The sequence below is a fragment of the Daucus carota genome, chromosome 8 (assembly GCF_001625215.2).
Source record: "Daucus carota subsp. sativus chromosome 8, DH1 v3.0, whole genome shotgun sequence".
Taxonomy (NCBI): Eukaryota; Viridiplantae; Streptophyta; class Magnoliopsida; order Apiales; family Apiaceae; genus Daucus; species Daucus carota.
The window spans coordinates 18,209,074-18,221,763 of record NC_030388.2 but is presented as its reverse complement, the minus strand read 5'-3'; the positions used below and the strand labels follow the sequence as shown (position 1 = coordinate 18,221,763).

At 35.2% G+C, this 12,690-nt stretch overlaps 1 protein-coding gene across 2 annotated transcripts; it reads right to left on the bottom strand.

Annotated features, from left to right (window-relative positions):
• Positions 1 to 1,574: 1,574 nt before the first annotated feature.
• LOC108199649 (protein STICHEL-like 3) lies at positions 1,575 to 10,565 on the bottom strand. 2 transcript variants are annotated; one of them, XM_017367570.2, is made up of 7 exons: positions 10,294 to 10,565; positions 7,718 to 10,024; positions 5,871 to 6,090; positions 4,940 to 5,416; positions 3,534 to 4,110; positions 2,181 to 2,244; positions 1,575 to 1,847 (listed from the first exon to the last, which is right to left on the bottom strand). In XM_017367570.2, exons 2-7 carry the CDS (start codon positions 9,758 to 9,760, stop codon positions 1,755 to 1,757), a joined length of 3,474 nt encoding a protein of 1,157 aa, XP_017223059.1. In that variant the 5' UTR covers positions 9,761 to 10,024; positions 10,294 to 10,565; the 3' UTR covers positions 1,575 to 1,754. The 2 variants fall into 2 exon arrangements, with proteins under 2 accessions (XP_017223059.1, XP_017223058.1); XM_017367569.2 differs by lacking the exon at positions 10,294 to 10,565 and having other exon boundaries at positions 3,534 to 4,113; positions 7,718 to 9,905.
• Between the last annotated feature and the right edge of the window lie 2,125 nt (positions 10,566 to 12,690).

Here is a 12,690-nt window from a genome sequence, read left to right as displayed (position 1 = left end):
TTTATTCCTCCCTCTCGAAAATTAGTGTTTGAAGAGCAGCTTTTCATCCTTTGTCGTTAACCTTCCAAGTTAGTCGAGGCCCGAGGGCTTCGGCTTCAACTTATTTTTCTGCAGTGTAAAATCCCAACCCATTTGGGTTTTTTTTTCCATCAATTTACTTTCAAGAAAGCCCATATTTTCGGTTGTTCGTGTGTCTCTTATATTGGAGTGGTTGTTTTGTCTCTCTTTTTAGAGTGTTTGTGTTATGTTTTTGTTTACTTATGTTTGAAGTTGTTTGATGTTGGATCTATTGAGAATGATTTCATTAAAGTTTTTTGGAATGTGGAAAACCCGCGTCAAATCTAAACCGAGGGTGATGATTATTTCAAGAGCTCACCTTTCAGAGTCAAAGATTGTTCATCTGTTCAAAGTTTACATCTTCGGCATGTCTATAGCTGGCATCCAGCATGTAATGGTTTTTATCATCCGTTCGAAGTTTACATCTTCGGCATGTCTATAGCTGGCATCCAGCATGTAATGGCTTTTATGTGATAAGGGTCAATTGTGATGTCGCTGCTTTATGGGATGTTGGTTCAATTTGAATCATTTGGAATATCTTTGAATTCATTTTTATCAAGAATTTGAATTTCTATGTGTTAAAACGATTAGAAAACAAAACAGCTAATTGTTTTGATTAACTAAAAAACATTTTGATTTATTTTTAACCTGTTTGTTTGTTTTCAGATCACTTAACACATAGTATTTCGAATAATTCAACCTACATTAGTTCTGAACATAACAACATCGCAGTTACATAAATTAATATTAGCCGACTAATATTTCTTTTCTGTTGGACATATTACTAATAATCATGGTTTCAGTCAACACCCCATTTTTTTTCCTCAATAACCGTATTGCTTGAGAATAATTAGGATGTTACCGAAACCATGATTAGTAATAACATATTCCAACACAAAAATTATTAGTCCGTTAATATGAATATGGGGCTGAATGCTGATGACCTCTGTTAACAGCTCCCAACCTTGGGCAGGGGCCCTAGACCTGAAGGTAGCATCTACATATATTTATTTTCAATGGCTCAAACTCTGGCGAGGGGCCTATACCTGAAGGTAACATCTACTTATATTTAATGGCTATTCTTGCACTGGCTCAAACGTTAAACCTTCTTTATTGGGAGGCTGGTAGCATTAGAATTAGGTTCATGTATATAAATATATATTTCGTGCATCAGCATCACCTCAAACTCTTCAGGGGCAATGCAAGGGGGTGACAGTTTGACACCTCTTATTCCCATATCATGGCTTCGGACTGATTGAAGGAATAATACATCAAGTTGCGTCGAGGATATAGCTCTGTTAGGGTACTAGTGCAGTTTAATTTCCGACTTGAGGAGGATCGTTAGAATTAGTTCAAAACCCTCTTCACTCAAGCCCAATCGCCCATCTTTTAGGAACATACATTTCAATATTGCATCCAAAATAAATTTGAAAAACTGAGTTTAATTAGAGACCTCTTTAAAAGAGCATCTCATCAATATAATAGTACATGGATAAAGGCACAAAAGAAAGTGGATGTGAAGAATAAAACTGATATATCTACTCTAGAAATTTATTCTCTAGAATGTAAAAACATATAAAATTAACTAAAACGAAGGGACAATTTGAACCTATTCTCGAAGTAACATGAATGAAGATACTAGATTCATACAATATGGCTACAACAAAACCTTCAGATCTCTTTAGTATTATTCTATGTTACCTGGGCGACCGAGCAGACATACATTTTCCACACGACACAAATTTCAGCAAAGCCTTTGGCTTCCTTGGTCTGACTTTCAAATGCAATAGCTGCATGCAAACAACATTGAATTAAATATTACCAGCTTGATGAAATTCTTATATATCCTTGCAGAGGACTTGAAGCTATGCACACACGCAAACAGAAAATTACAGGCATGACATGAAAATTATCTACACAAATATTTAGTAAGTTTTCTATGTCTCAATGTATTGCAAAACTGAAAAAGTGTCAGTATAAAAGAGACCAAGAGAGAATAATATTTACTGTGTCACGTGGGATCTGGGTATATAAAAGAGATAGTAATATTTACTTTTAGAACACTACAGCTCAAAGAAGTAATTAAGTCAGACTATGAGCGTAAGAAGATCTATCACACGTACCCTTCTACTGGGAAGTCTGGATGCCTTCCAACATAGATAACTCCTTGATCTAGGTTCTAGCCTCCTGTGGACACAAGAAGGCAAGATATCGATATTATTATCATGGAAGAACGCAGAGATAATTGTTAGCACGAAACTAATCCAACAAGTCCTTAGCTTGGTACTAAAAACTAATTGCCAGCAGATCAGCTATGCCAATAGGTCTACTCTCTAATAACTCCCTGCTCTATACATGGGTGCATATTTCTGCACCCAATGCAATATCTGGTTGAGGCAGAACCTGAAGCAGTTTTCTCTTGAAAGTTGTTGCCTGGGATAATCATTCACAGTACTACAAATTCAGGAATGATAAATCTCTGTCCTACACCCTCACCACCTTTCCTCTATTTTGCACTGCCTACTTAGTTACATACATCACCACCATACAAAGTTCCAAATCCTCTAGAAAACTAAGTGCATATATCGTACCTACCGTAAAATAATTAAAGGAACTCAAGTCTAATTGTAAGGAATATGAATCATATAGCCATTTCATCAAGTCCACACTAAATATTTGAGTCAAATTAGAAGGTTGAAATAAAGCAAATAGACAAATAACAAGTACAGTTTGGCAATTACCACTTCAATATAGCCAACAGAAGGGCAATTGCCTTTAATAGGTCTATGCTAGAGAAATCCCCAGCTCTATGCATGAGCATGGGTGCATATAGTTGCACCCTTTTGATGCTTTAGCATGAAGCAGCCACCCCTCCATAATATTTACATGCACTGATCTCACAGAGTAATACAAATTCAGTACTTAGAACTATCCCTCTGCTACACCCTCAACCACATTTCCCCCATTTTCTCCCACCGTGCTGAATTATAAATTAAGTTTAATAAAGCACAAAATCTTTTAGTGTTAAGTAGCCAACTCATCTTCAAAATCCAAATCATCTGAAACCAACAATCTATGTCCTACTACCATCGAAGAACGAAACAAACTTTGATTGCAAGGGAAAATGTATCTTATTGGTGTTCAACCGATTCTGGCTTCAAAAACTATATCATTAATAAGGATGACATACTAAAGCTAACGAGACATAACAATTAAACTTTAGGCATTGCCATCAACACTTCAACTAATAGCAAATTCAAGGTAACCAATCAACCACCGGTTTATATACTAATGTCAACACAGCCTCAGTTATTTAAGCTAATTATATTTTAAGCTTAATATACTTGCACTTTTAAGATTATCAGCAAGGCTACAACAGTATACTAGGGGTTTCAGTAAGATTTCAATATTAACAGTGCGCAAATAGTAAAACTCAACCATGGAAGTAATGTACTAGTTGAGGTTAAGAGACATACAGATTTTCTTGTTCCAGTTTCTCAGCAATTGAAATAGCTTTGCGTTTTGACCACCCAGTTCGCTGTGAACCTCTTTGTGTCTGCTGAATTATATGTGCAAGGGAAACCTTTCTCTTCACTATGCTCTTATTCTGATTGGATTCACTTAGTTGAATTTTTTTAGCAGACTGCATATTGCCAAAATGCCCATTATCTTTTCGTTGTCTTGGTGAAGCTTCAATTTCTACTATTTCACTCTTTCCCATTCCAGTTGAATCAATATGCAATGGTTTAGCATGAGTTACATTATCTCTATCTTTTAAACTTCTGCCAGTTGTATCATCAAATCTTTCCATAGGCATCCTGTTGATGCCAAGACCTCCTTGATTTGCGTACACTTGACGTGAGGTTTCCTGAGAAGCAGGTAAAACAAGTGGCACACTAATCCCTGTTGGCGTAACTATCCTTGATTCACATTTGATTTCTATTTTTACAGGGGAACCAAGAACAGATTCGAATGCTTGTAATATGTGTGCCATATATTTCTCTGCCTTTGATTGCATTAAATGGGAGCTGAACGTCAAATGAACTGTGGAACCTGCTAAACAATCAATAACAGAATCAAATAATTAGATAGTCAAAACGATGTCATCTCACTGACTGACTTGTGTTTTATCATGTAACAAGAGGTTTAAAAGATGCTAAAAGTGACAGGTGCAGATGCAGTAACATGCACCATAGATACATATTATAGGTTACTAAAATATAAAAAAGATGATCAAATATTAGATAAATCAACAAATGGATCATTATGTATTCGATAAAATATCAGGACTGTGTAAATTCCAGTAATTTTAAATAAAATATTGCACTAAAACGCTACCTTAGGCGAGGACAAAAATTACATTAAATTGGTTAATTCAACAACTAAGTCAGTCCATACTTTTTGATCGGCTCACCAGTGGCCAACTACTCTCTGGACGATTTGACATTTATAATAAAGAATAGATGACTCCTTTCTTAACTAGAGAGTCTGCTATTTAATTTCCTTCAGGATTTATATTAAGTAATATAGCGCGTTTATGTAAATAGTCAGAAGTTTCTTTGATGCCTAAAAAAGGGAAAACAAACATAAATCCCTAAATAGATTAATGTCCAAAGGTAGTTGACATGTCACATTGCTTATAAGACCCCAAGTCCATGACCATATCTATCAGAATTGAAATCGTTAATGTGGAGAAAGAAATCTAACATGTCAGTAAATACAGAGAATTGAAATGTGTAACTGATAAGTCTTTAAATTTCACATGCTATTTCAAGTGTGATACGGGAAAAGGGATAACATGTGCGACAGAAGTCGAAAGCCAAAGCTAGCTTACTTATCTCAAAAAAAAAAAAAAAAAAACAATGCTTATTGCTAATATTACCTGCGCCAAAACTAACTCCGACTAGCTGGCCTTCTTGGTACAGAAACTCCCTTATGCTCTTTATATGGATCTTCTCAAGAACCTCTAACCAAATATCTTCAATTTCCCGGTGAAATTTCTCTGACGGATGTCTGTTTTTTACACTATTGTTACGACCAGCAACACTAAATGTCCGCTGAGGAATCATTCCCACCCCATCATTTTCTTCTCTATCTTGACTATTATTAGGTATGTCAGTCTGTTGAACATAACTACTTCGCAGCCTGTGACTTCCATCAGCAGTATTTAGGGCCAATGGACTCTGATTGAAACTAGTCTCTGCAGAAGAACTAGGCAAATTATATTGTTGATCGGGAGCTAGTTGTAATAAAGCCGCTGTTAGCCAGGTCAATCTGTCATTTGACATCCTCAGCTGCTTTTCAGCTTCAGATAATGTTTTCAGAGCATGACGTAGTTTTTTCATATCTTCTTTTGACACTGGGGAACCAACACAAAAAATACATGAGAAATTATACAGAGAAAGATTAAGTTCACAATCACAATTATGAAGTAACATAGAGGGCAGTGATTCTAGAGTCATGCTATGCGCAACCTATAAGAGAGAAGTATAAGTAATTGGGATGAGTTGATAAATGGAGGCAGCTTATATATATGTTCAAGAACTGCGGGTGCAATGAAGGGATCTTCAAAAGGTGTGCATACAAAAGGAGTGAAGTTGTTTAAATATGCTTGCTTAAAGATACATGCTTATTGTTAAAATCTGCAACCTAATATAGAAACAAGTAACCATAGAGATTGATTTTTCATTGCAGATGTATTTAAGGGCTCATATGAATTACACTAACTTGTAGCGACATTTAAAATAAATATATAAATAAATAAACAGCCTTTATCTATAAATGCGGGGACAACAAAAAAATGTTCAACCCACATGGTTGTCGTCGAAAGAACTTTCTTCTAGACCCTCCTTTCATAATATCATAGCTACCAGCAAGAATGTCAGTAATTACTGTAGCAAGTTGTGACATCAAGGCCAATGGCTCAACCCCAGATTCCATGATTTCTCTTAAGTTTTTAACGATATTAACTGTATCTGCAGAAAATGCTAAATCAAGTAGGTCCACCAACTTCTCATCAGATACAAGCCCAACCTGTAAAAAAAAAAACATGACAATATTATATTCAGCAAGTAACTTGTGATTAAAACGGGAGGTACCGAGAACTTTTATGACATCAAGCGAGTTCCAATTCATGTAGGGTAAAATCCAATTAACAGGAACCTAGTACTGAGTTTTCATAATATAAGCTATGTCTGAAACATTCATAATAGAGGCATGTATTCCTGAGAGAACTGGTTCTGAGATAATTGTAAATGCATCCAAATTGTACCTTGTCGACTAGATTTGCAAAACAGAAATTAAACAATGCATTGTCAACATGAAAAGCCTTTTACATAGCTAAATACACATGTATGCAATTATTGCAATTACTGGCAATTACACATATATACATAAATATACACGACTTGATGAGCGGATTTGTTTAGACTTTAGAGCATAAAGGCCTTTATTAACATTTCCATGTTAGGCAATGGATGACAACATATGCCAACATGTTGCATATCAAATCTGAATCTCATAATATTGGCAGTCACACTCGCACATGTTGTAAATATAACTCAACATATTGACGAACCTTATCTATTGTATCCAGGTACAAGTCGGTTTTGAACTTTAATACCCAGTACTCTAACTTAAAAGTGTAAACCTAATATTATACATCTTCGGGTAGTAAATTACATGACAGGTAAATAACTTTATAATCGAATTATAATGACAAATATCATAAACTAAAATTTTTACAAACAGACATGCTCAGAAAAAATTCTGAGTCAGAAATAACTAAGCCAAGAACTAATCATATTACAGACAGTCATATCTACATCAAGATTAAATGTGAATTTCATCCTGATAGTCCATATAATTGAGAATTTAGTTACAAGTCAACAATATTGCCCACAATTCTACTTCCTGGAAGATGTAATAGAAAGAAAAAGTGAAGGAGATAAGTTTAAGAGTACAACATCCTCCAATTATGCATCTCCTGAACTTTGCAAATACTTGTGCTTTTTATTGTAGGAAACCATCAGCATGCAAGACATTTAATTAAAACTAATGATCAAAGCCATGCAGTAAATAATTAAAGTATTTTAGGCATTATATCATTATTCTAAAACAACTGAATAATCATGTTCTCAAGTTTCTTAAATAACTACACAGGACAACGGGAACTGCATGTGTGCATCATAGTATATTATGAGGAAATGTATAAAATTAAAGCTCGTCTAGGCCAACTCAAAAACATATAAATGAGAATAGAGGTTAAATAGTTTAAGTTTCAAGATCCCTCCAGTATATAAATCCAGAGACTGATGATGTTTACAAATATGCAACATATATAGATTTCAAACAAAATTTAACTTTGATATAAACCTCAAGATGCGTATATAACACAGAGTATAAGAACATTTTCATGTAAAGATACTAAAAGGGGGTCTTGCTGGGAGTATGAATTCCCCATAGGATATTATAAAAATATGTTACATGGCATCTCATGATTGGAAAGAGAGACTGAAATAAATTCAAAAATATTTTTTTATAAGCAGTACTCTTGTGTTAATGCTAAATGAAATTATAGCCGCAAAATTTTTCAAACAAGACATGAATATGTACTGTAAGAATGGAAGACCTTGTGAATACAAAAGAAAACAGAGCTTACCAGTTCCTGAACCAGGAGAATAGAAATTTTCTGCCCCAGCAAACTCAACTGGTCAAGGGTCATCTCAGCATCCCTTAATGAACCATCAGATCTCGAAGCAATAAGCTTTACTGCATCCTTGTCAATTTCTAGATCTTCTTTAGTGGCAATCCACTGCAGAGTATAGATAATATCAGCATCCTTTAACTTTGGGAAGAAAAATTTCTGGCACCTGGATATGATCATATGAGGTAAAACATCAAGACTTGAACAGACAAGGACAAAAACGACTCGCCTAGGACCTCGATCCATGACCTTCGATATAGCACTCCAGCACTCAGTAGATAGAGTATCACAATCATCGAAAATAAGAATCTTATACGGCAATGTGTGTCGATGAGCTAGAACGCTGTTGAGGATATCCACAATACTTTGGTAGTCAAAAGCACTAACTGCACCTACTTCCTGTATAAATTGATTTCTGCCCTTGTCATGTGCAGTGCAAGACACACAAACCCCACAAGGTTTAGGATGCTCCAATGACTGGCAGTTTAAAGCCCTAGCAAATATGCGAGCACACGATGTTTTACCTGTTCCATGAGGACCATAAAACACATATAGCGACCCAACCTTTTTTTTCACAACAGCATTAGAGAGAGCTTGTGAAATCAAATTCTGCCCCACTAGATCTTTGAAGGTTCTCGGCATGTACTTCTGGGTTAGATTTTGATGCCTAACTTGGTTCAGTTGAAACTTCTGCCGATTACCGGACCTAGCTTCCGAGGCAAGGTCAGAGTCAATATCTTGCTTTAACAGATTATCAGCATAAATGCCCAACTCACCAGAGTAATCATGCACCCAAGCAGCATTATCTGCACTGTCCTGATCATCAATGAGCAAAGGAAGTGCCTCTCCATCGAATTTACCAGATGAGCTTGAAGGATCAGATCCCACAGGCATATTAGGAAATGCGCCTTGTGTAAATGAACCACCTTTTCTTGACTTTGAGTCGGATAAACCACAAGAAAGGCTCTTCCCTGCAATGTCCAGAAACGATTTGCCCCTATGATGAATGCGTGACCAATTCCAAGGAGGACCACACCCATTTCCAGGTGCTTTTGTAACATTTGGATCACCATACTCTTCTCCACTCTCCTCCATTTGATATTTTGCCCGTTCAGCACAATGAGCCAATGAATTAGAGGCTACAGACATTTCATATTGGGCAATAGCCTCTCTTGCAGCTACAGCATTTCGAGTCTTCCTTGCACCTCGAAACTTGCGCCTCTTTCCCCTGTTTCGACCATTAAAGTGGTCATGGGTGCTTATTTGTGCTTCTTCAAATGGGCCCCCATAGTGTGCATGTCTTCCATAATGATGATTGTGTGATGATGCTACATCATCACTGTCATCTTGAACCTTGTGTACATTTTCAGGGTGATCAACTTGTTTACGCCTCCCCTTCTGATTATGTTTTTGGCTCTGTAATCCAGCGTTTCCTAAAAAAGTGTCATGATCCAAAACATTTTGATCTACTGGAGTGTCATCTTTGCCATGTAGTAGGTCATTTGACAAATATCTCCCCACTGATTCTTCCCTTTTACTTCTTCTGCGTTCTCGGACTCCACCCTTCCTACTACGGCCACTTACATTTGGTACCTCATCCATATGCATTTCCAACTCTCTATGAACCGCGTCAGACATCGGTATGTTAGGTAGCGGTGGCGAACTCTCGAAAGATCCCCTCCCATCCATGTGACGGTCAATACCTACAGACCATCTTCCATTTCCCACTAACACATTGTTATCACCTCTTTTAGACACCAAACCACTCGCAGATGGAGAATTCCATGAAGGTGGACTCATGGATGGATCCCTAAGAGATCGTGACCTCTGAAGAACAACAAGATCCCTTACAATAGACCTGTCCGACAGTATGGGACTCTGCTTATGCATATGATTCTTCAAATGAATACAGTTTGTTAAGTGAATATGGTTGCGAAGATGATCACTAATATCACCATTCGCATCCTTAAGTATCCGGTCACGGACAGCCCTGGTCATGATCAGAACCTGAATCGATCCAACAGCATATATCTTTTCTCCTTAATGCAGAATATAAGAAAATCTCGCATTTTCCTGATTTACTGCCCTCCCAAATTCTCACAACCAAATCACAATGCAGGAAAACCACCCAAAAAGAAATCCCACCAAATTAGTCCCTAAACAAACATCAAGCCAAGAATCACCACTACAATCTAGCCTGTTTAATCAAAGATTCACATATTCCTCAAATCACCAAAAAATCTCATCAAATTCACAAACCACCTAGAAACAAAACAACATAAAACATTAGCTTATAGGCCAAGATTTATAGCTCTACAATCAAATGTTACTTCACAATATACACATATACACAATCACTACAAGCTTTTAGACAAAAAACTCAAAAGGGTAAGCCTTAAAGTTGATAACTATAAATGGGTAATGCTCATACAACAAGTTGAACATTAAATTAGAGGTGGAAAGCCATGAATCATTAAACTCAAGAAGAAGAAGATTCACAAAAAGGGGTGTTGAAAAGACATTAAAATCACCTGAATCAGAAGCAAAAAGAGCAAAGGCAAGTGACCCGTTGCCATAATTAAGCTTGCCCCTCTTACCAGTTGTAGGAATCTTCCAATATATAGTCACAGAAACACTTTAACATCAAGTTCACGAGGCTTTCTTGGTTGAAAATGATGGAAAGATGTGATTTTTATTTGTTTAGTGGATTCAAAATTTAATAATCAAGACTTCCAGATTCATTATTTTGTGTGCGTGTGTGAGAGAGATGTTGGGGAGTATGGGACGAAAGCAGGCAGTGGTGGACACTACTAGTAACTTTCCCTGTTTTTAACTCTTCAGTTGTGGTCACCGGTGAGGTTATGCTAAATTTTAAATTATTTTTGAAATGAATAATAAAAATATGTGCATTTTCACAATAGTTATAATTAATTCAAAAATTCAACCAATGTCAACAAAATTTTATAAATCACTTGATCACTTTTATTTTATGCAGAAATAACTATTAGTAAGTTCTCAAATAGATTCTAAATTTCAATTTATTTAAAGAACACTAAGGATTGTTTGACTTAATTTAAAAAAGTTATATATTATTTAAAATAAAAAATAGATTATAAGTGATAAGTGAATTTAATTTATATATTAACAATCTATATAATTATAATACCAGAAACATTATCAATAAATAAAATTTACTACATATTAAAAAAATTTAAAAATTTGTTAAAAAATATAAATTAACATTTCTAACTTTCACTTCTAACTTCAAAAATTCAAACAAAGCACTTCTACTTTTTACCGTACCATACACAAGGAACAGTTTAAAGTCTTAAAAATTGCTTCTAGTTAAACACACCGGTAAATATTTGAAAAAATCGAAATTTTGTCGACAATAAAGATTAGGGGTGAGCAAAAATTCTCCAAACCGACTTAAACCGGCCGATCCAAACCGTCCAGACCAATTTTTACGGTTTATTAACGGTTTGGTTTGGTTACGGTTTAAAATTTAAAAAACCGAATTTTTTCGGTTTGGTTTCGGTTTTTGCCTCCAAACCGACCCATATAACCAAACCGAACCGAATATATATATTGAAATAATAATATACATGCGTGAATAATAAATTGATAATAAAATTATATTCTACAAAATATGTGAAAAATAAAACATATAAAACTATTATCATATTTTTTTAAAGAATATTGATATACTAATTTGTATGTATTATCTTTTTGTTTTTTCTAAATAAAAGTATAAGAATTACATTTTTATCATCTTTCTCCCTCTCCTTATATTGTACAAACTCTTATATTAATATCTTTTTTAAAATAAAATTAAAATATAATATACAAATTCATAATATATTTCAAACTTTCAATTCTTGTTTGCAAATTCAAGTTTAATTTCGTTGTTGAATTTGTTATATTGATAAAAAAAATTGTTTTAACCGAAACCAATCCGAATCAAACCGTTTTAAATGGATCGGTTTGGTTCGGTTTTTTTTACTTAACGGTTTGGTTTCGGATTGAAATTTTGGAAAACCGATAATTATGATTTGGTTCGGTTTGGATCCTCAAAACCGTCCAAACCGACCGATGCTCAGCCCTAATAAAGATTGAAAGATACATATCTTGTCGACAAACTTTATTTTGAAGAACCCCCGCATTTACAATCGAAACAAATTTGAAAAGAAAAATACTTGTCAAACACATTTACCTCCAGCGGTGGGGACCAACAACCAAGTGATCGTTGTTCCCGTGTGTTTTCACTTCCACTTTTGTCAGTTAAAAACTATCCGTTCTGTTGGTGATGATGTAAGAAGCCGTTTGTTTGGCCATGTACTTGCGATAGACGTGAATGCGTTTTTGGACAGGAACAGGACTCGTAATTAGAAACTGTAGGAATCGTTGATGACACCGGGTCACATCCAAATCTGCAGCTTCTTTCCATCAAACAAATGTGTCACTGTTTTTGTACTCCCTCTGTCCCAGTCAATTGTATACGTTTACGCTTTTTAAGGCTCTTATAAAACATAGTTCTACAACTTATTTTTGAGATTTTCTTTTTTTTATAAAAATATAAATGTTATACTTTTATAAAAAAAAGAAAATCTTAAAAATAATTTACAGAACTATATTATATTGAAGCATTAAAGTCGTGCCGCGCCCCCGTCCCCCAATGTATACTATTGACCGGGACGGAGGGAGTAGTAAGGTTTTGGGTTGTTACTTTTATTTGCTTCAATTCGCCAACTGCCCCGTACACTTATGGCCCCCCGCACCTATAAATTCTTTTATTATATATACGTCATTTCCCTTCATTTCTTTATATTATTTTTTGGTCAGCTTTTCAACACTCATTTAAAATATAGTTTCAAAATATATTTTTAAATTTTTTTTGCTCTGAATAAAAATTTGATACTCCCTCCGTC